The following is a 24,554-nucleotide window of genomic DNA, read 5'->3' as shown; positions in this document are numbered from 1 at the left end:
AAAGTGCTGCGCAAACTGTTTGTTTTATATAAATCCTGTATAATAATAATAGTAATAAATGTGCAGGCATAACTAGCAAACAGAAGATTTGTCTGTGGGACATACTCACACTGCAGTGGATGCAATTTCAATTGAAGTATTCATCTGGAGGGAGTAGGGCGAACTAGGTTACATCTGTGGTGAGGAGCAAAAAAAAGGATAAGTGTACTTTTTTTAGGGTCCTTTCACATGGGGCAGACCCGTTCAGCGGATCCGCTTGCTCAGCAGGGGATCTCTCCGCTGATCCCCGCTGAGCAAGCGGATGACAGCTCATTGTCCGCTCCGCTGCTGCCTCAATGGGCGGTCAGATGAAAACGGACTGCCTGTCCATTTTCATCCGACCCAATCTGACAAATGGAAGGGGACCTGGATCCCCATCCATCCCTATTTGGCGGATCAGATCGGATGTTGGCGGGTGTAAACAGACAGATGTCCGTTTATACCTGCCACTTCATAGAGGAGAATGGAGGTTACGATCAGGTCCGCCTGCCTGTTTTTCAGGCGGACCCGATCGAAACATTAGCGTGAAAGAGCCCTAAAGTGTACTTATCCTTTACACCCCGGTCACACCGATCCGACTTTGAAATCGTGCGATTCCCAGCGAAGTCGCACAATATCAAAGTCAGATATCATTCCGACTTGAGCTGCGACTTGCAAGACATTTGTGGTTTGCAAGACACAGATGTCTATGAAAGTCGCACCTGAAGTAGTGCATGCAGTACTTTAACCACTAGCCTACAGGGCACTTATACCCCCTTCCTGCCCAGGCCAATTTCCAGCTTTCAGCGCTGTCACACTTTGAATGACAATTGCGCGGTCATGCAACACTGTACCCATATGACATTTTTATCATTTTTTTGTGACAGATAGAGCTTTATTTTGGTGGTATTTAATCACCTCTGGGTTATTTTATTTTTCTTAAACAAACCAAAAACCACTTAAAATTTTGAAAAAAAAATGTTTTTTCTTAGTTTTGTTATAAAATTTTGTAAATAAGTGATTTTTCTCCTTCACTGATGTACACTAATGAGGCTGTAGTGATGGGCACTGATAAGATGCACTAATGGACACTGATGGGCTTTGACAAGCATCACTGATGGGCACTGAAAGGCAGCACTGATATATAGCACTGATAGGCGCCACTGATGCACACTAAGTGGCACTGACTGGCACTGATAGGTGGCAATGATTGGCAGCACTGATAGGTGGTACTGATTGGCATTGATAGGTGACACTGACTGACACTGATGGGTGACACTGAAGGGCAGCTCAGATGGGCACTGATTTGTGGCATTGATGTGCACTGGTATGCACTGATATGTGGCATTGTGGCACTGATGGGCACTGGCACGTGGCACTGTTCAGCTGGCACTGATGGACTCTGACAGGTGGCACTTCTGGGGCCACACTGATCATCAGGGCACACTGATGATCAGTGTACATGTCCCCTCCACGGAAAGCCGATTACCAGCTCTCCTCTCCTCTCGAGCTGTCAGCGTGACAGCTCGAGAGGAGAGAAATGCCGCTAACCGGCATTTCCCTGTTTACATGTGATCAGCTGTGATTGGACACAGCTGATCACATGACTGAGCCGACATCTTCGGCTCTTTCCGTGATCGGTGATCCCGTGTCCAAGGGACACAGAGCACCGCCGATCGCCGCGCATGTGCGGTGAGAATGGCAGGACGTTATATGACGTCCTATCAGAATGAGAGAACCACCTTGCGCCCGTCATTGGAGGTGCTTAAAAATCAATGTGGCTCCTATCAAGTCAGAATTGCACCGATATGACTGCTTTAATTGCGGACCATAGAGTGCGACTTGTAGGGTTGCTACCCCATCCCTTTAAAACAGAACACATATTAATTACACAGGTGCTGTGGCTAATTAAGATGGCAATTAAACTCACCCAATGCTTTATCTTCCTTAAATTGGCTTAAGAACCTGTGTAATTAACCACTTGTCGACCATAGATAGCTGAATGATGGCTTCACCGCGGTCAGCCAGTTCTGGGAGGACGTAATATGACGTCCACCCAGAACATGCCCCCGAGGGGGGGGGGGCGCACCTGGCGATCTCTGTGATCACCTGTGTCCTATGGACACAGGTGATCATGTGTTGTGGTAAAAGACCAATCACAGCAGCCTTTTACCACGTGATCAGCCTTATCCAATGACACAGCAGATCACTGGTAAATGCAGTTGCCAGTTATCGGCTGCACTTTCCTCACGCTGTCACAGCATGAGGAAAGTACTGCCGATAACTGGCAATTGTCAGAGGACAGATTGGCATCGATCATCAGTGCCACCCACCTGTGCCCATCAGTGCCACCCACCAGTGCTGCCCACAAGTGCCATCCACCTGTGCCACCCACCTTTGCCCAGCAGTGCCTAGTAGTGCCACCCACCAGTGCCCAGCAGAGCCGCCAGTCAGTGCCACCTATCAGTGCTGCCTATCAGTACCCATCAGTGCTGCCTTTACGTTCCACCTCATCAGTGCCGCCTATCAGTGCCCATCAGTGCAGCCTCATCAACGCACATCAGTGAAGGAGAAAAATTACCTGTTTGCAAAACTTTTTAATAGAAACAAAGAAAAACTTTTTTTTTTCAAAATTTTTGCTCTTTTTTTATTCATTGCGTAAAAAATAAAACACCCAGCGGAGAGTAAATAACACCAAAAGAAATCTCTATTTGTGTGAAAAAAATTTATAAAAATTTCATATGGGTACAGTGTTGCATGACCGCGCAATTGTCATTCGAAGTGCGACAGCGCTGAAAGCTGAAACTTGGCATGGGCAGGAAGGGGTATAAGTGCCCAGTAGGCAAGTGGTTAATATGTGTTCGGTTTTAAAGGGATGAGGTGGCAATCCTAGCGACTTTCCATACGATTGTACCTGCTGTGTCTGGGCACTTAATCTCATTTTTGATGTACACATAAAACTTGTGGAAGTTCTAGCCTTTTCCTACTGTGCTATAAAAGCTGTTTTCATCACTGTTCTGTGCTGCTTGGCCAGACTTCACATTACTTTCTCTTCTTGTGAAAAAAAAAAAAACTGACAAACAATGCTCCATTCTCTCCATAATTAAAACATGATTTGGCTTCATGTTTCATTACACTGGCTGTGTATATGTTGCACACATTCACACCAATAACAGGCAGTTATCAATGATTAATTCTAACGAAACCACACACCACACCTGATAGCAAACCCTAAACACATCTGCTTTGGCGCATGTCCGGAAACACCTCCAGCAGCAGCAGCAGCACTTCCGTGTTCCACTCTCTTATTGCGTTTCATTTGATTGGTAATGTCTTTCTCGAGTTCAGAGGCTGATATTGGTAAAGGGAAATAAGCTGATCGCCGAAATTACCACTCCTTACCCGGAAAGATGGCGGATCTCCTGAAACAGGCACAGTTGCAGCAGAAGAGGTGACAGGTTTTATCCTCTACAAATACTGTGATGTGTGTGATATTGTAATTCATAGAATAAGTAGCAGTTCATCCCTCTTTAATAGGAAGCTGGCTTTGTTCCCCTAGTATGTATCCATCTGTATGTGAAGATGAAGGTTTGTATTGTCTGGAGTATGTTAGTGAGCTTTGACACTATTGAAATACTGCACTGTGATTGGTGCTTGACTAAAGGAAATGTGTGCCAGCCAGTCCTGGAAAATGAAGTCATTTATCATAACATGGAGGATTCTATACAATAATCACTTGCCTACAGGGCACTTCTACCCCCTTCATGCCCAGGCCAATCTTCAGCTTTCAGTGCTGTCACACTTTGGCAATTGCGCGGTCATGCAACGCTGTACCCATATGACATTTTTATCATTTTTTTCTCACTAATAGAGCTTTGGTGGTATTTAATCGCCACTGGGTGTTTTTCTCCTTCACTGATGTGCGTTGATGAGGCTGCACTGATAGGCGGCACTGATGAGGTGGCACGGATAGGCAGCACTGATAGGAGGCACTGATGATGTGACACTGCTGGGTGGCACTGTTAGGCACTGCTGGGCAGCACTGCTAGGAACTGATCATTAGGGCACTGATCATCAGTGCCAATCACTTCTCTGACAGTTGCCAGTTATCGGCAGTACTTTCCTCACGCTGTGACAGCATGAGGAAAGTGCAGCCAATAACCAGCAACTGTATTTACCCGGTGATCTGTTTGTCATTGGACACAGCTGATCACGTGGTAAAAGGCCGCTGACCGTATCAAGTGATCAGCTGTGTCCGTAGAACACCGATCATCAGCTTCTTTGGGGACGTGTTCTGGAATGACGTCCATGGACGTTGCTCCAGAACTAGACAACTGCGCTGTAGCCGACTTTCGGCTATAGCGTGGTAGGGAAGAGGTTTTTATCATTTTTTCCACACAAATAGAGCTTTCTTTTGGTGGTATTTATTCGCCGCTAGGTGTTTTATTTTTTGCGTTATAAACAAAAAACGAGCAAAAACAATTGAAGAAAAAAAAATTTTTTTCCTTTGTTTCTATTATAAAATTTTGCAAACAGGTAATTTTTCTCCTTCACTGATGTGCGTTGATGAGGCTGCACTGATAGGCACTGATGAATTGGCAAGGATAGGCAGCACTGATGGGCACGGATGAGGTGACAAGGATAGGCAGCACTGATACGCACTGATGAGGCGGCACTGGTGGGCATTGATGAGGAGGCACTGATGTGCACAGTGCCGATCTGCTATGTGGCAGCTGCCGGTAATCGGCAGTACTTTCCTCACGCTGTGACAGCATGAGGAAAGTGCAGCCGATAACCGGCAACTGTATTTACTCGTGATCTGCTGTCACAGCTGATCACGTGATAAAAGGGTGCTATGATTGGCCTTTTACCTCATCACCTGGAAATCGCCATGTGCACAACGCTGGGGGTGCGCAGGAGGGCGCGTTCTGGAAAGACATCATATGACGCCCTCCCAGAACTGGACAACCACACTGTAGCCATCATTCTGCTCTAGCGCAGTTAGCAAATGGTTAAGATCCATGTTTCTATTTATTATTTATTATTATTATACAGGATTTATATAGCGCCAACAGCTTGCACAGCGCTTTACAATATAAGGGAGGCAGTACAATTACAATACATTTCAGTACAGAAGGAATGTGAGGGCCCTGCTCGTGGAGCTTACAATGTAAAGGAAGGGGGAGGTGATACAAAAGGTGATAGCTGTATGCGATGTTCTGATGCAGGTGGCTCAAGTACAGTTTTTAGGTGGAGGTGGGATAGGTTTCCCTGAATAAGTGAGTTTTCAAAGATCGCCTAAAGGCTGACAGGGTGGGGGCTGACCGGACGTACTGTGGTAGGGAGTTCCAGTGGATGGGAGAGGCTCTGGAGAAGTCCTGGAGGCGAGGAGGTGGTGAGGGAGCTAGAGAGCAAGATGTCTTGGGAGGAGCAGAGCGGGCGATTTTGGATGATATCTGTGGATGAGGTTGGTGATGTAGCTAGGGGCAGTGTTGTGGATGGCTTTGTAAGCTGTGGTTAGTATTTTGAATTTTATACGTTGGGTTAGTGAAAGCCAATGAAGGGATTGGCGAGAGGGGCAGCAGTCACTGATTGGTATTTATTTTATTTTTATTATTTATTACAGGTACTTATATTGATGTCAGTTTATGCAGCGCTTTGCATGTATGTGTGTGTGTAATATATATTTGTACATTCACATCAGTCCCTAACCCTTAAGGGGCGTACAAACTAAGGTCCCTAACTCACATTTATACATACACATACTGGGGCCAATTTAGATAGGAGCCAATCAATTAACCTACCAGCATGTCTTAGGAGTGTGGGAGGAAACCCACGCAGGCACAGGGAGAACATGCAAACTCCTGGCAGGTGGTGCCGTGGTTTGGAGTCAAACGGACGACCCTAGTACTGCCAGGCGGAAGTGCCAACCATTTAGCCACTGTGCTGCCCTGAAACCAACAGTCTAAGGGTGGTCATACACACTACAACCTGATTGGACACTCTCATATACATTTACCAAAACTATGTAATATCAGGAAAAACCTATACAATGCAATCACTTTCTATCAGATCCATTACATTATAAAGTTGAGGGTGATGTAAAGGAGATTGTACTATCAGATTGTATAATTTAAGATTAGCTTAAAGTGTTACTAAACCCAGGACCCTGCATTCACTATATCTGGTCTCTCACAGTACACACAACATGGAAATGCAATTAGTTTTGTAAATAGAAATTGCTAAGCATTTAGAACAGTCTTGTGATTTCTTCTATCAGTGTCCAGCAGAACACTGGTTGAAGCTGTAGGAGGCGTTTTCATCCTCTTCTGACTGTCCAATGATGCTGCAGGACCCCTGACCCTCTGTGCAGACAGTGCTGATTGACATTGTACTGATCCTATGCACTCACCCTCCCTCGCCACCCTTACACACCAAACAGAGCATGTGCACAGTGACTCCTAGAGCTCTGTACTATCAGCAAATGGATTGGAACCTGTGGAAGAAGGGGATGATCAGAGAAGCCAGAATCAAACAGCCTTTTTGCACAATGTGGAGGAATAAACCCTTAGGTTCCGAGGTGAGTATGACAAGAATGCTTTATGTATGGTAGCTGTGGTCATATCACTATCCCAGTGGGTTGCTATCTCAGCACATCTTGTGATTTGAGACACAGACATGGTGATTAGACTCTAGATTGGTCACACACATTGCAATTAGGGATGAGCACAGGCTTATTTTTAGCAAAGTCCAAACCCACCTGAGCTATCCTGCCAGAAAGTTGTCAAAACCAATAATAGCCAGTCATAGACAACGCATACATTCCCCACCCCACAGCTGCACCTATGCAAGAGGCAATGTATAGGTGTGCCAGTAGGACAGGGAATGCCTCAGCTGCCTATGATTAACAGTTGGCTTTGACAGTTCCCAGCAGGAATTGTGGAATCCTGCACACTTCTCTTTCATGTTCCTGTGCCTGTGTGGGTCTCCTCTGGGTACTCCGGTTTCCTCCCACACTCCAAAGACCTACTGATAGGTTAATTGATTCCTGTCTAAATTGATCCTGGTATGTGTATGAATGTGAGATAGGGACCTTAGTACGCTCCTTGATGGCTATTGACCTCTGCGGCTGTCAGCTTGTAGTTCTCAATTCACTACCACAACACTGTGGAGCACTGTGGTAGTTTATTGAGACTTCCTGTTAGACTGTTTCTGCTTCCCGTACGGGATGTACAGGCAAGCAGTTACACTGACAGTTTGCAGGAGTCACTGATGCAATGCATTCCAGGATCCAAAAAAAAAATAGTAAATGCACATTTTTTTATCTGCAAAATTGAACTTATCCTTTAAGGTTTCCTAAAATAAAACATTGACCTTTGAGAAAATAAGGTATTGTGTTGAAACTGTCATGCTAATATTTGTTCTTTTTTCCTCAGTGTTAAAATTGCTCCGGGAGCAGTTGTGTGTGTGGAAAGTGAAATTAAGGGGGACGTGACAATAGGTCAGTACACATTTAATTTCCTCTTCTAAAAGTTATTTAACAGAGTATTAAAGAATATGTAAACCCAGCATTTCATATTCCTGATATTATTATTATTATACAGGATTTATATAGCGCCAACAGTTGGCTCAGCACTTTACAATATAATGGGAGACAATACAGCAACAATACAGTTCAATACAAGAGGGATAGGAGGGCCCTGCTCCTTGGAGATATGTGCCTGCTGTATCATGTACTTGTATGAAAAAGTATTCTGTTCTCTTTGTATCTTTTTATGTGCAACACCTGGTGTTCTTGCCAGTCCCTCTGCATTCCTATTACAAACTCCTAGATTGCAAACTCCAAGGAGCAGGGCCCTCAAATCCCTTTTGTATCGAACTGTATTGTTGCTATATTGTCTCCCACAAGCGCTGAGCAAACCGTTGGCGCTATATAAATCCTGTATAATAATAACTGGCCACACTAGGAAGATGAGCACAGCATGGTCAGTTCTCTAGCTGTGCTCCTCCAATGATCAGAGTTGTCCTGACATGCTCCCCCCCCCCACCCCGAACAGACATTTACTAGGAAGATTAGTTTACTGCTGTTTCTTCTTTTCCACCTTTCTATTAAGCTGGGAATGAAGGGGAAAAAAAAGTATGTATACTTTTTTATATATATATATATATATATATATAATATATATTTATATATATATATATATATATATACACACATACATATACACACACACATATATATATATATATATATATATATATATATATATGTGTGTGTGTGTATATGTATGTGTGTGTATATATATATATATATATATATATATAATATATATATACACACTTATATTTTGGTTTTCATTTCTTTTTTTTTAAATAAATTGTTTTACAAGACGAGGATTCACATATGCTTTAAACCCTGAAAAATATAATATTTTGAAGCTTAAGGCCAGTAGCACGCCTCCTGTCTTGAGCCCCTTGCACACGGGGCCGTCTACCTGTAGTGCACTCTGAAGGGACAGGTCCAACATCCAGCCCTGCTGCCTGCATTCTGTCAAGGTCTGTGGCAAGCTGAATACTATACCAAGTGGTACCCACATTTAAGTCCCTATACATTCAGGGACAAATGCACAGAATGTTGGCCTTCTATAAGGGATCCCTGTGGAAATGGAGAATCACTGTAATAGTTGCTGTCACTGCAGCAATCACCATGGTCTTCCGGGTGCCATGCAGAGTGGCTGGCCTGCTGCATCATGAACACAGTCACTCACTTGGGACAAGTGCCATTCAGATAATGCTTTGAAATTTTCTCAATGGACAGAATGCATTTTCTGATTGAATGAGGTATAAATTGTAATGTCACCAACCTGCTTCTCCTCCTCGTTCAATCAGAGAACAATTTGCATTCATTGAAAAAAAAAGTTTGGCATTCTGTGAATGATGTCCATCTCAAACGAGTGACCTCCTGTGGTTACTGCGCTGCTTGGTGGCAGTCCCTCGGGTATGGCCCATGCATACTTACATTGGTCCAAGCTGGACCTATGTAACTATGCAAAAATAGTGGCAGCACAGTGGCTAAATGGTTAGCACTTCCGCCTGGCAATACTAGGGTCATTGGTTCGTATCCCAATCATGGCACCACCTGCCTGGAGTTTGCATGTTCTCCCTGTACCTGCGTGGGTTTCTTCCAGGTATTCCAGTTTCCTCCCACACTCCAAAGACATGATGCTAGGTTAATTGGATTCTAAATTGGCTCTAGTATGTGTATGAATGTGAGTTAGGGACCTTAGATTTTATACCCCTTGAGGGTTAGGGACTGATGTGAATGTACAATATATATGTAAAGTGCTGTGTAAATTGATGGCGCTATATAAGTACCTGAAATAAATAATAAAATAAAAATGTCCATACCTGGAATACAGCTTTATAAATTCAGTGTAGTAGGGGAAGCAAACAGAATATTACAGGCTTAGTGGAATGCTTGCAGGATCTACAAGTTTGTTTTTTTGTTTTTATTTATTGAACAGATATAACAAAATATTTTCAAAGGTATATTTTAAAACTTCAAAAATGAAACAAATAAGAGAAGCTTATTGTAACAACTCATGTATGGCTGGATGAAAGCAGTAAAAGAAGACATCTGAGCCACTCTTTTACCACCCCAACAAATCAAGGACATATAGCTCCTGTTGGCTGTACACGTTTCGCAGGTGTGGCAAAAATTAAACAGCAGGGTGGTAACCATGACTAACATGACCCATTCGAGTGAATGGGTCCACAGAGCAACTGCCCTGCAATTGAATGGAATGCATACAGTTGCAGCACAGTGGTGGTGAGGAGGTGACATATCACACCTTCCTCTCCTGTCAAACGCCTCTGTAGAGCATTCCAGGTTAGATCAGTTTCGGGGGCTTGGGGGTGTTTAGGGCTGCCACAAGTGAGAATGTGTGCATGATGGATTAGTAATAGGAATTATTGATTGCATAAGGCCATATATGTGCAAAATGAAGCCAAAAGGAATTTTATAATATATAGCCCGATTATCAACAATCATTGTTTATGTTTTCAGTTCCTGGAATAGATTACCATTAATACTTGAATTATATGATTAGCTTGCTTTTGATCAGTTTTTCTATATAGAATTATGTGTTTCGAGAGGTTTATGGTTGACATTTTGGGGGTTATTCATTAAAGCTGGAGAGTGCAAAATCTGGTACAGCTCTTCATAGTAACCAATCAGCTTCCAGGTTTTATTGTCAAAGCCTAATTGAACAAGCTGAAGTTTGAAGCTGATTGGCTACCATGCACAGCTGCATCAGATTCTGAGTGCACCAGTTTTAGTAAATTTCCCGTTTTAAGTCATGGCAGTAGAAAGAATAGAAAAAAAAATATTTTTAAAATTGTTGGCATGATATACATACACTCACTGGCCACTTTATTAGGTACACCTTGCTAGTACCGGGTTGGACCCCTTCTGCCTTCAGAACTGCCTTAGTTCTTTGTGGCATAGATTCAACAAGAGGTTGGAGACATTCTTCAGAGATTTTGGTCCATATTGCCATGATAGCATCACATAGTTGCTGCAGATTTGTCAGCTGCACATCCATGATACGAATCTCCCATTGCACCACATCCCAAAGGTGCTCTATTGGATTGAGATCTGGTGGTTCCGGAGGCCATTGGAGTACAGTGAACTCATTGTCATGTTCAAAAAACCAGTTTGAGATGATTTGAGCTTTGTGACATGGGGCATTATCCTGCTGGGAGTAGCCATCCGAATATGGGTACACTGTAGTCCTATCCCCCACACCATTACACCACCACCAGCCTGAACCGTTTTTACAAGGCAGGATGGATCCATGCTTTCATGTTGTTTATGCCAAATTCTGACTCTACCATCTGAATGTTGCAGCTGAAATTAAGACTCTTTTGACCAGGCAACGTTTTTCCAATCTTTTGTACAATTTTGTTGAGCCTATGTGAATTGTAGCCTCATTCTTAGCTGACAGGAGTGACACCCGGAGTGGTCTTCTGCTACTGTAGCCCATCTGCTTCAAGGTTCAACACTTTGTGCATTCAGAGATGGTATTCTGCATAATTTGCTTGTAATGAGTGGTTATTTGAGCTACTGTTGCCTGTCATCTCGAACCAGCCTGCCCATTCTCCTCTGACCACTGACATCAACCAGGCATGTTCGTCCACACAACTGCCACTCACTGGATATTTTCTCTTTTTCGAACCATTCTCTGTAAACCCTAGAGATGGTTGTGTGTGACAATCCCAGTAGATCAGCAGTTTTTGAAATACTCAGACTAGCCCGTCGGGCACCAACACCCATGCCACATTCAAAGTCACTTAAATCCCCTTTCTTCCCATTCTGATGCTCAGTTTGAACTTCAGCAAGTTGTTTTTGCTACGTCTAAATGCCTAAATGCATTGAGTTGCTGCCACGTGATTGGCTGATTAACAATTTGTGTTACCAAGCAATTGAACAGGTGTATGTAATAAAGAGGCTGGTTAGTGTATATATCTCATATTATGTTACCCTTGTTCCCCCCCTTCTCATACAGGTCCAAGAACTGTGGTTCATCCCAAAGCGCGGATATATGCTGAAGCAGGACCAATTATTATTGGCGAAGGCAATCTAATAGAAGAGCAGGCTTTTATACGAAATGGGTAAAATATTTGGCATGAAACATGGCATTTATATCCTGTGTGAATAGAACAAAGTAATTGGTAAAGTTCCTCATTGACTCGAATAAAAATTTTAAATCAAGCCACATTGCAAAAGAAGAGTTATAATACATACCAGTTCAGTAAGAGGTGACTGATCTCTCCACACCACCACCCGCTCCAAACAAACAAATTTCTACACCCAACACCTTTCCAGGGTGTTGAATGCAGAGGCTTTGCTTGACAGAAAGAGACTGACACTGTGACATTAGTGCAGATAGCATTTTTTTCTTTTAATATACAGGACATGCCAAGTTGGTGGTGGTAAAGTCCCATGGCTCTAAAATTTACTTGGGCTTTATAACAATCTGAATGTCAATGGCAGGCTAGATAGCATATGACCTTAACCTGCTGAGCACTTCTGTAGAACCTCATCACCTGCTGTAGCACACCATATTTCACACTTTCCTAATTTTGCAGTGTATAGAGGAAAAACTCTTCAAAGAAGGGTGTTATTGGTGCCTCTGGGAGTTTACCCTTATCTCCTGTCTTGTGTGTTACATAGAACAGGATGGTGATAAATGTCTCTTGTGAAACATCCCAAAATGCAGATATTTCATAACGACCAGCTTTCTGTGCTGTCTGTGTCCCCGCTGGGGAGATGTCCTATTAGTTTCTATCATGTCATTGCATTAGAGAGTGATGGCAAACAAAAAACCCAAGGAGGACATGGCCAGGAATAAAAACCTGATGTTTTACCCTCCATACCCCTGTTCAACATTGAATTAAAAATAGCTTCTTAAGAATTGGACTGCTTGCAGACCACTTGATCAGGTTTTGACATGGCAACAATAAGCCGTGACACTGGCGACAGCTTGACAGCATCAGGATTGCTAGGAGACTTCTTTCTATTGATATTGATTAGACTATGATTTCCCTAATCATCTTCCAGCACAGCACATGAGAGTTTAGGTAAGCCCACCTAAAACAGGAAACAAAATACTCCTATTCAAAAAACAAAGTACCAGCTACCTGTCAGCCTCAGTTCTAGATGTTTATTTTGCGTAGCAGCAACAATTTTATATGCAGTACCTTTAGTTTTGGCTAGATGAAGGGGTCCAACCCAGTCTGGGCAGCTGTCACAGGACCGTGGACCTGGCGCAAAAGATAGAGTACGGGGAATCCCTGTGGAGATGAGCTTACTACTTTTATCCAAAATGATGTACTTTACTTTTTTCCCTAGAGGGTTCCTTTATCTCTTTAGTGTTACTAAACCCAGGACCCTGCATTCACTATATCTGGTCTCCCACAGTACAAAGAACATGGAAATGCAATTATTTTAGCAAATATAAACTGCTAAATACCTTTTCTCATCAGCATTTAGAGCAGTCTTGTGACTTCTATTAGTGTCCCGCAGAGCAATGGTTAAAGCGTGTAGGTGTTTTCATTCTCCCCTGATTGTCCTATGAGGCTGCATAACCCCTGGCCCTCTGTCTGGACAGTGCTGATTGGCCCTGTGCTGATCACATGCACTCTCCCAAGGAAGAAAAAAACCTCTACCAATACACACCAAACTGAGCATGTGCAGGTTGCCCCTAAGGCTCTGCTCCATCAGGAGATGGATGGGGGATGGTAGAAGAAGGGAAGGATCAGAGAAGACACAATGCAGAGGATTAACCCCTTAGGTTCCACAGTGAGTATAACAAACATGCTTTACTGCATATACAGACTGATTTTACTGTTGTGGATTTTGTAACACTTGGTTTTAAGAAATCTGGTTTGAATGACAAACTTCCACTTCCTCCCCACCAGTGACTTTAGGATAAGCAAAAATGTGTATTTTAATGCATTTTGCCTTTTACTAGTGGTATTCAGGGCCTGGGCACAGTTTTTTTTGCTTAGGCAATCAATGTGAGTTGTTGCTGGGAAGTCAGTGTTAGCCAGGAGCAAAAATGTAATGGCTATCATATATGCTGTTTTACAGGTCAAAGCCCATGCAGATAAAATCCTCCTGATCCCCTGAAAGGCCCAAAAGCAAAAGATAAGAATCTTGTAATGCCAAATTATCAGGGCCTTGGAATACGTCGATCATATGTTGACAGAGTTATAGCAAAGGTATCTTAGGATCCCTGAGACATTTTCACCAGAGTTCTCCCAGAGGCCCTGGTACCTCCTGAGAGAGAGAGATGGATTTTTTTTCCTCAACTAAGGACAAGTATAATTGAGACTCTGAGTTATCTGAATGAGATGGGTTGGATTATACATTTAGAAACATTGAATCTATTTCCTGCCCAAAGGGTATGGCTTCTAGGCTACGTTATAGACTTTACAGTGGAGACATTTTCTGCCCACACCAAAAAAAGAAAAACCCCAGACAGATGTTAACCACTTCCAGTTTGGGCCATTTCTGATATTCCTCTCCTGCGTATAAAAAACCCATCTTTTTTTTTTCTTTGCTAGAAAATTACTTGGAACCCCCAAACATTATATATTTATTTTTTAATATCACTTTTTTTCAAAAGTGAGGGCCCTAGAGAATAAAATGGTTGGTTTTGTAATTTTTGTCACACAGTATTTGTGTTTATTCAAGCGCAGTTTCTTGGAAAATACACTTTAATGAATTTTAATGCACAGAAACAATATAATACTCAATCTTTTGGTAAAATATAAAAGATGATGTTATGCCGAATTAATAGATACCTAACATGCACACGCTCATGGAATGCCTGAAAAGAACTGCAAAGACTTAGATATCACCCTTCCCATCCAAGGATGTTCAGGTATGTCCTATGGAGAAGAAGTAGCCTGATCTCAACCTTCAGATCAATCATGAGTTTGCTGGGTCTTATGGCCTCTCCAGTACAGCAGAACAATGGATGTAGAACAATTCATCGCAATTGCTAATTTAATAAATAAACCGCGCTGTTCTAAACCTTCATAAACAAAATAAAAAAAAACACCATAACAGACCTACTAAAGCAATACAAAACTAGAAAAGCTACAATTTCTGGGGAAATTGTGTGAAGTGTTCTTGCCTCCACCAGTAGCCTACAACTCAGTCTAGCTTTTGTCACTCTGCTGCCTGCTCACACACCTGGTTTCCTATGGCAACTCACTACAGCAAGGGCAGAGAAGAGCGGTTAAAAACAAACTGCTCCAACTTGCTCACTTCACTGGCGGTTGCCATCTTCAAACGGTTGTAATTTAAAAATTATACATCCTACACCAAAGAGCTTTATATTGTGAGAATCACAAGACCCAGACCTACATTTTGATGCATAGTATGTTTCTGAAATATTAAAAATGAAGGCACAGTCGCAGTTTAGAAATTGCCCTTTAAATTTGAGGTGGCTAGAGTGGAGATTCAATGAATGTCAATGGGCGGCGTGAGTTGCAAACAAATGGTCATATTGTGAAAACTATCAGGACATCTTTAGTGGCAGCAAGGATAGCTGAACGTTTTGATATAAGATTTGTGTAGGTGGGCTTGAAAATGAGGGAGTGGTGGCAGTTTAGAAATCATGTCCTGATTTTTTTAGCTCACATTCTAGTTTTGAACATTCCGCCATTCATTCCTATGGGACCAATTTCACCACAAAAATGCCGATATTTTGTGAACCATTCGGTGAAACGTTCCACAAAGTAATAGCACACTAATCAGGAACAATCCGCACGTTTCGGTACATTACTGTCTATGTAGTGTAAAAACTGTGGGAGGAGTTAGGGTGGTAAATTTGGCTATAATAATAATATATATGTGAGATAAGAGTAAGTGGTCTTGCCATGTAAGAACACGTAATAACATTAAGATTAGGTAGTCATATAAACAGTGAATAAATCCAAGAAAAAAGTCCCAGATATAAAAGTGCTTGTGCAGGTGTAAACAAAACAGGTGCTCCACTTCTCAGTGCCTCCAGTGTTCCCCTACAGACAGACACTCACTACAAGTTGTTGACCTACTATTGCTAGTCAGGTCAGGAGTGCTTGTGTTTGGGGATATACCCCTGAGTCTCCAATGGCTTGTTCTGATGGGTCCTTCTCAGATCGTGTACCATCATGCATGCAAATAAAATAACAAGGAGGATCTCATAGCGTAAAATCTATTTTATTAAAACACACAGAAGTATTGTAAAAAAAATCACACTTGCATTTGTAGGTGCCTATAAGAGCCAGCACTGGGTATATATGGCTTGCATAGGGAGGAAAAGATGGCTGCGCATGTATAAGAAACCAGCATGTGTTCCAACAGGAGGATATGACATCGCCGGAAGTGACGTCCGCTCGTGGATGAAACCAGTCATGGTGTGGTCTACCAGCTGAGGTCATGAGTAGGCAGAATAGGCACTGGCCTAAGGGCTCCATGACAATGGATCAAAATAAAATTGATTTGGTCTTAAAATTACAGTGAAGTGTTCTTAAATTGTTTACAAAAGATTAAAAAAGAGAAAAAGAAATGTAAACTTTACATTAAAGACTCTATAGAGAACATACTGTATTAATGTAAAGTACCTAATACAAACTTCAAGTACAAAAGCCATAGACATCGGGTTCACATTACAGGTTGTCTCTTAAAAGCTCATCTTCTTTCAACTGTCAGCTTGTAAAAAATGTTTGAGCAACCTACGTACAGAAATGATGGTCATCTCCATCTAGGGGCCAACGTGTACACTACTTAGTTCAATATTATCTTGCTAAAGTGCATGCAGAACAAACCTACAGGTTTTGACTGCCTAGGGGCCTCCACAGAGTTTAATCTGGCACTGAGCTCATCTGTGTGTTTTGGAGCTGAAGAGTTGATACTTTGTCTTTTCTTTCTGTGTAACTGTAAAACTGGAGCAACCAGAATCTGGAGCAGCTGTGCATAGCAACCAGTCAGCTTTTATCTTTCATTTTCAAACGTTAGCTAAACAAGCTGAAGATACTGTGCCTGGAAAAAGTATTCATACCCCTTGAAATTTTCCACATTTTGTCATGTCACCAAAAACATAAAATGTATTTTATTGGGATTTTATGTGATAGATCAACACAAAGTGGCACATAATTGTGAAGTGGAAGGAAAATGATAAATGTTTTCAAAATTTTTTACAAATATCTGAAAAGTGTGACGTGCATTTGTATTCAGCCCCCTTTACTCTGCTACCTCTAACTAAAATCTAGTGGAACCAATTGTCTTCAGAAGTCACTTAATTAGTAACCTGTACACCTGTGTGTAATTTAATCTCAATATAAATACAGCTGTTCTGTGAAGCCCTCAGAGGTTGTTAGAGAGCATTAGTGAACAAACAGCATCATGAAGGCCAAGGAAAACGCACCAGACAGGTCAGGGATAAAGTTGTGGATAAGTTTAAAGCAGGGTTAGGTTATAATAAAATATCCCATGCTTTAAACATATCACTGTTCAATCCATCATTCAAAAATGGAAAGAGTATGGCACAGCTGCAAACCTACCAAGACATGACCGTCCACCTAAACTGACAGGCCGGGCAAGGAGAGCATTCATCAGAGAAGCAGCTAAGAGGGCCATGGTAACTCTGAAGGAGCTGCAGAGATCCACAACTCTGGTGGGAGAATCTGTCCACAGGACAACTATTAGTCGTGCACTCCACAAATCTGGCCTTTTATGGAAGAGTGTTAAGAAGAAAGCCATTGTTGAAAGAAAATCATAAGAAGTCCTGTTTGCAGTTTGGGAGAAGCCATGTGGGGGACACAGCAAATATGTGGAAGAAGGAGCTCTGGTCAGATGAGACCAAAATTTAACTTTTTGGCCTAAAAGCAAAACGCTATGTGTGGCAGAAAACTAACACTGCACATCACCCTGAACACACCATCCACACTGGGAAACATGGTGGTGGTGGCAGCATCATGTTGTGGGATTGCTTTTCTTCAGCAGGGACAGAGAAGCTGGTCAGAGTTGATGGGAAGATGGATGGAGCCAAATACAGGGCAATCTTAGAAGAAAACCTGTTAGTCTGCAAAAGGCTTGAGACTGGGGTGGAGGTTCACCTTCCAGCAGGACAATGACCGTAAACATACAGCCAGAGCTACAATGGAATGGTTTAGATCAAAGCATATTCATCTGTTAGAATGGCCCAGTCAAAGTCCAGACCTAAATCCAATTGAGAATCTGTAGCAAGACTTGAAAATTGCTGTTCACAGATACTCTCCATCCAATCTGACAGAGCTTGAGCTATTTTGCAAAGAAGAATGGGCAAAAATTTAACTCTCTAGATGTTCAAAGCTGGTAGAGACATACCCAAAAAGACTTACAGCTGTAATTGCAGCAAAAGGTGGTTCTACAAAGTATTGACTGGGGGGATGAATACAAATGCACACCACACTTTTAAGATAATTATTTGTAAAAAATTTTGAAAACCATTTCTCATTTTCCTTCCACTTCACAATTATGTGCCACTTTGTGTTGGTCTATCACATAAAATACCAATAAAATCCATTTACATTTTTGGTTGCAACATGGGAAAATATGGAAATTTCAAGGGGTATGAATACTTTTTCAAGGCACTGTAAGTTGCTGATCGGTTGCCATGCACAGCTGCTCCAGATTCTGTCTGTTCTAGTTTTGATAAATTCCCCTATCATCGTTGCCATCTCTTGTGATAGATAAAATAACAATTAATTTTTCCCTTGCTGTTGGGTCAATTTTTTCCTAGATGGCAGTATCTAAACATAGTCTTCTCTTCCCTTTTTTTTTTTTTTTTTTTTTTCCTTACAGTTATCCTGAAAATATTGCACCTGACTCAGAAGACGTGGAGCCTAAACCCATGGTCATCGGGACCAACAATGTGTTTGAAGTTGGATGCTGTATCCATTAAGCAATATCAGTTTAATTGTGTATGGTTAGCTTTACTCTCTCTATTATTTACTAAAGCTGGCCTTACACTATAAGATTTTTTTTTTCTTTCAGTCTGGAGGCTTAATTGAAAAATATGACAGTCCTCCATCCACGCTGTACAGCACGGATGGACAAATCCCCCTGCAGTGCTTATATTCTGACAGCTGGTGGCAGTGACTCTCAAGAGTACCTGAACAGCGGCTGCATCTGATTGGATGCAGCCACTGTTTGACTGAAAGTTTTTTCCTTTCAGCACCTTCATTTATTTTTTTTTATTTTTTTTTTAATCAAAGGATGTTGGGCGAGGGGATGCTGACAGGGCCACTAACTAAGCAAATTTGACTGTTTCACTAGGAATTGGCAGAAATTCAGACAGTGTATGGTCCGCTTTAGGAAGACAGCCTGAAAAAACATGTATATCAGTTAGTTTTAGCTAATGGAAGTTTTTGTCTTTTCTACGTAGTTGTATAAAATCCCTATTTTATAATACAGTGCATTCATTATGCCGAATTGGGAAAATATTTCTAATAAGACCCAGCCCTGCCTGCATGCCTGCATCCTCTGCTTAAATTACTTAATCAGATGGGTCAATGAAGGAGTGGATTGTTTCTCTCCTATGAGGCGTTCAGTAATATTTATTATGTAATCCGATTTCTCTATGCTATGTATGTACTGTAGCGTAGCTGTACAGAAAACAAAAAAAAAGGGGATAAAGCTGGTCATCTGTCTTTAAGATAATCACCTGTTGGCTGGTAGTGGTACATACGAGATGAGAGCTTTGCTCACACATGGCTTTGTGCTGGTTTAATTTTTGAGAAATCCATACAATGAGATATACATATATATACATGGAAGCTGCCATTGCAAATATATCTTCAATATGCTCATTTCTTCACTGACCCTCTTGCTTCAGTACTTTTCTGGCCAGGGACAAGTATGCTGATAAACATGGTCATGTTCTTCACACTTGTTACTAGTTAATGGCTGTGGAAGCATTAAACACATTGGGTTATTGAACACAGTGGGTGGCAACTAGCATTTATCTCTGCTTTACTAACACCATTATCTATGAAAAATTTAGAATTTTCAACACATGTTGGTAACAACCCATGCATACCACATATACAAAGAAACCACAGCTAATAAGTTCAGAAGTTAAGTTATGTGTCATAAAATGGAGTGACACAGCGACAAAGTATTGAACACGCTAACTGAAATTTATTTAATGCTTCATACAAAATCCTTCAAGACACCTCCTTTTTTTTTTTTTTCTTTTTTTTTTTTATTTAACTTTTTATTTAGTAAATCAGCAAACATTAAAACATATTCCATCTTCCACAATATACTTTTCTCCTTTTTCCAAAATATAAATACATTCTCTAACCCACACCTTCTCCCTCCCCCTCCTTACATCGTCACAATCTTATCCGTATCCATTTCTCCATATCTTGTTATTCCGTCTAATGTCACTCTAACTTCTTAGGCTACCACCTTTACTTTAATTAATTCTGTATTAGTTTCTGAGTTTTTTAAATTCGTCCACTCGCTCCATATTCTTTTAAACATTCCCATCCTTTTTTAAACATCTCGGTTCTTCCATTCTAAAAGTACCTTCCACTCTATCTATCCAATCCACCATCTTCGGAGCATCTTCTTCGGAGCATCTGCCACTAACCAGAATTTTGGTATCAAACCCTTTGCTGCACTGATTAAATGATACAGTACTTTATTCCTATATACTTCCAAATTTGGCTCAAAATAATAGAATAAGCATTTCAGTGGGTCTCCCTGGATATTTACCTCACATATTTCCTGGATATAATAAGCTATTTCCCTCCAATAGACCTGTATCCTTGGGCAACTGCACCAAATATGCTCCACATTACCCTTTTCTCCACATCCGTTCAAGACGCCTCCTGTATGGAGAAACTAGTTGCATGCATTGCTCAGGTGTGATTTTTGGCCCGTTCTTCCACACAAACAGTCTTCAAATCTTGAAGGTTCCATGGGCCTCTTCTATGAACGCTGACCTTTAGTTCTTTCCATAGATTTTCTATTGGATTCAAGTCAGGTGATTGGCTGGGCCATTCTAGCAGCTTTATTTTTTTTCTTTGAAACCACTTGAGAGTTTCCTTGGCTTTGTGTTTGGGATCATTGTCTTGCTAAAATATCTTCATCTTCATCATCTTGGTAGATGGCAGCAGATTTTTATCCAGAATGCGTTGGTACATTTTTCCATTCATCCTTCTTTCAATGATATGAAGTTGGTGTTTTTGGGGTGATGTGCAGTGCCGTTTGACCTCCAAACATGGTGTGTATTAAGGCATCCAAAGAGTTCAATTTTGGTCTCGCTGACCAGACTATTATGTCCCAGTATTTCACAGGCTTGTCTAAATGTTATGCAACAAACTTTAAATGCTTTTTCTTCAGCAATGGTGGCTTGAGCATGCATACAGGCCATGACAGCTGAGTGTATTACTTATTGTTTTCTTTGAAACAATTGTACCTACTAATTCTGAAGCTCTCCACAAGTGGTCCTTGGACAACTCTTTTGATAATTCTTTTCATTCCTCTGTCAGAAATATTGCAAGGAACACCTGGTTGTGGCCAGTTTATGGTGAAATGTTCTTTCCACTACAAGATTATGGCCCCAGCAGTGCTCACTGAACATTCAAAAGTTTAGAAATCCTTCTGTAACCAATGCCATCAGTATGTTTTGCAACTATAAGGTTGCAAACGTCTTGAGAGATCTCTTTGCTTTTACCCACCATGAGATGTTTCTTCTGTGAAACCTTGGTAATGAGACACCTTTTTTATAGGTCATCAATTGAGACTGAACCAGCTGATCTTAATTTGCATTGACAAGGGCAGGATTACTTTCTATTTACTGATAGACTTGAGCTGGTGTCTTGGCTTTCCATGCCTTTTTGCACCTCCCTTTCTTTATGCGTTCAATACTTTTTTCCCTGTGTCGTTACATTTTATTACACATAACTTCTGAATCTGTTTGTTTTTGGTTTCTTTGTATGTATGGATTGCATGGGTTGTTACCAACATGTGGTGAAAATTTCATGTCAATGGCAACTTTAGAAATTATATTTTACCTAGAAACATGATGACGTGTCCAATACTTATTTTACCCACTGTGTGTGTAGTTTCTTTGAGCCTTGTTTGATCCTGGCACACCTGCTAGACAGCAAAACCAGGTCATTTATCTACTTTTTTCTACTGTAGTTGAATACACTTTAGTCAGCAAACACCCAGCATAGAATTCAGAAGTGCAGTCAACTTTGCAGGAGTCATTCAATGGCTCCCTGTTACCTGCAATGCTAGAGCATTCCTTAAAGTGGAACTTTAGTAAGACAATTAAGTCCTGTTAGAGCACCTCAGGCCTCTTTTACTGGTAAAGCGATGTAAAACATTAAAAATAAGTGCCTATACTGTTTAAAATCTAATAGCTCTGCACATGCTCAGTTGCTCTTTGTGCTCAGCACTTTGCCTAAAATCAGAGCCAATAGATGCCGATCAGCAGACAGCCTAAAGATTTACTGCTGAGGGAGTGGATAGTGTCTTCTCTTATCTCCCTGATTTTCTCTCCTTTCTCCCTCCTTGTGAAATTTGGTTTTCCTCTTTAATTAAGACATACATAAAAGGCTGGAACTGTACAAAATTTACTTACGTAAAGTGACATATACTTTTTCAGGCCAAGGAGAGGGGGAGAGTTTCCAATAAAGAAGGGACTGCTCTGGGCCTCGACAAAATGGAAGCTTTCACCAAGAAGAAACGGGAATAACGCTGGAGGCAATTTACAGCATACACAAATTTTGGTAGAATCATTAATGTGGAATGTATACCCTTTTTTGTTAAAGAATGTTCATTGTTCTCAAACGGTTGTGGGTAAAGTTCTGCTTTAAACAGGAACATTTGGCTTTTTTTGGTTGTTCCTGCTAAGGCAAAGAAGACAAAAGTGAGCGGCTGTAGTCTATCTTTATATCTGCTTTTTGTATTTGAACAGCATAGTGTAAGGTATTTGGCTTTTAAAAAAATATCTTCATGAAGTTCTACTTCAATATTTAGTTATATGAGCACATTAATATGATTCCTGTGTCTTGGTGAAAGTCTTCTCTAAAATAGCTATTGGGTAGAAAGAGATCATTCCTTTATTTATTTTCTAAAAGTATGATACCCCTAAATAAACCTTAACAACAACATCCAGATTCTCATGCAATGAAGATTGGAGACAACAATGTAATTGAATCAAAAGGTAAGTTGGTACTTTTTTTTTCCCAGTGTAATCTGTTTTTATAATGTAAAACGATTAGGCATCCTTTTGAGCACAGTGTGCCGAAAAACGTTTTCAAAGAAATCGGGAGTACTAGCTACTTAAAAATAATGTCAACTGCGCACTTTTCAGTCACGAAACGGAATCTTTAAATCGTAAATGCTGTAAATGACTTCTTGAGATCAGCCCAGTTATTGCATCTTCACTTCTCAGATCATCCCATTTCTCAGATCATCAGAATTTAGATTGTAAGCTCAAATGAGCAGGGCCCTCTGATCCCTCCTGTATTAAATTGTATTGTACTTTCTGCCCTTCCAATAGCTAACATGGTTCAGCAGTGCAGGGGTCAGGTGTCAGCAGGACATAGTACAGCAGAGCGGATGATGGGGTTAGTGGGGTAGAGGACTGGGGTCAGCGGCGCAGAGGACGAGGGTCAGGGGAGCATAGGACAGCAGGGCGGAGGATAGGATCAGCGAAGCAGTGGACAGGGGTCAGCTGGGCAGAGGTCTGGGATCATTGAGGCAGAGGTCTGGGATCAGAGGATGGGGCCAGCAGGGCAGAGGACAGTGGTCAGTGCTGGCAGGGCACACATCAGAGCTCCTCCTTCCCACCCAGCTTTGCTGCTTTTCTGATCCGGAGATTTCACAGTTGAGAGCAGCAGCATAGCAGGCATCTATATACTGTGCAGATGATGGTTTAGTCTGTAAAAGAGAGTCTGATTTCAGCTATGTGTGGGAGGATGAGATCTGTGGAGCGCCCGTGCAGGAATGGATGAAGCAACTTAGCAGGCCGGGAACAGCATCCATGGGGGGGAAGCGCAACATACCCTGGATCCGGCCGAACACCAATCACCTAAGCATCTATGCTGGCTAAATGCAGGAAATCTGAATGAGGTGGGCGGGAAAGGGGCAGCTGGTCTCACTCCTGGGTAGCCAGCTACGAGCAGCAGCTGGCCGGCTTTGTTCATGTGTAGGATTTCCCAGGGTTCCTTCGTGTGCCAACAGGAATGCGACCACGTGCCATTTATGGCATGCATGCCAGGGATTGCCAACTCCTGATTTAAAATATTATCTTTTCTGTTTCTTGTAATATGACTGTTGTGACTTGGCAAATACTGAAATAATTACCTTTTTGTGTGAGCTGCACAGCCAAATGTATTTGTGATATATACAAAAAGGTACAATGGTTCTATGGGCGTCTGTGCGCAACAGCTATGACTCTTACGTGTGGAAAGTTTCCCTCCATGAGCCTTTTAAGCCAGTGTTTCTTAACCTTTTCAAGTTAAGATGCCCTTTTGAAAGCATATTCAATCTCAAGGCACCCCAGTCTAAGGCTAGGTTCATACTAATGCGGGTGCAGCAATCGCAGCTGTTACCGCACCCACAACTAAAGTGCGCTGATCTTTACAGACGCATGGGATTGCCATATATTGTTAACGGCACCCCCATGCATCTAAATATGCGGTGCCTTTCAGATGTGGGAACCGCTGTGAAATTGCATGGCACTTTCACTATGCGATTTCCTGCAGTTCAAAAAAACATTTTTTCTTAATGAATTGCAGGCACAGCAGCCCATTCAAATGAATGAGCAGTCGTGCTCAAGCAAACGCAGTTTGCAGAGGAACTGCTATAGTGTGAACTTGGCCTAACAGCTCATTTACACGGCAGGTTGGGGGGAATTGAGCCACATTTTTACCACCCCATCTTCCCTCCCTTTACCTGCAGAGGTAGCAGC

General features: G+C 41.7%; 1 protein-coding gene across 1 annotated transcript in view; it reads left to right on the top strand.

Moving 5' to 3' along the window:
- The first annotated feature begins 3,319 nt into the window (after positions 1-3,319).
- The window catches only part of DCTN6 (dynactin subunit 6), a 35,005-nt gene continuing 13,770 nt past the window's right edge, over positions 3,320-24,554 (top strand). Inside the window, exons 1-5 of the mRNA XM_089669980.1 lie at positions 3,320-3,469; positions 7,455-7,519; positions 11,586-11,691; positions 18,419-18,507; positions 22,755-22,802. Of these exons, the coding sequence (XP_089526106.1) occupies positions 3,429-3,469; positions 7,455-7,519; positions 11,586-11,691; positions 18,419-18,507; positions 22,755-22,802 (349 nt within the window). The 5' untranslated portion in view covers positions 3,320-3,428. The remainder of the gene's footprint in view (positions 3,470-7,454; positions 7,520-11,585; positions 11,692-18,418; positions 18,508-22,754; positions 22,803-24,554) is intronic.

This window comes from Staurois parvus, unplaced genomic scaffold, assembly GCF_062004578.1.
Source record: "Staurois parvus isolate SC_StPar_1 unplaced genomic scaffold, SC_StPar_1.0 ptg000086l, whole genome shotgun sequence".
Classification (NCBI taxonomy): domain Eukaryota; kingdom Metazoa; phylum Chordata; class Amphibia; order Anura; family Ranidae; genus Staurois; species Staurois parvus.
Note: the sequence above shows the minus strand (reverse complement) of the source record. Positions and strands in the feature narration are given on the sequence as shown.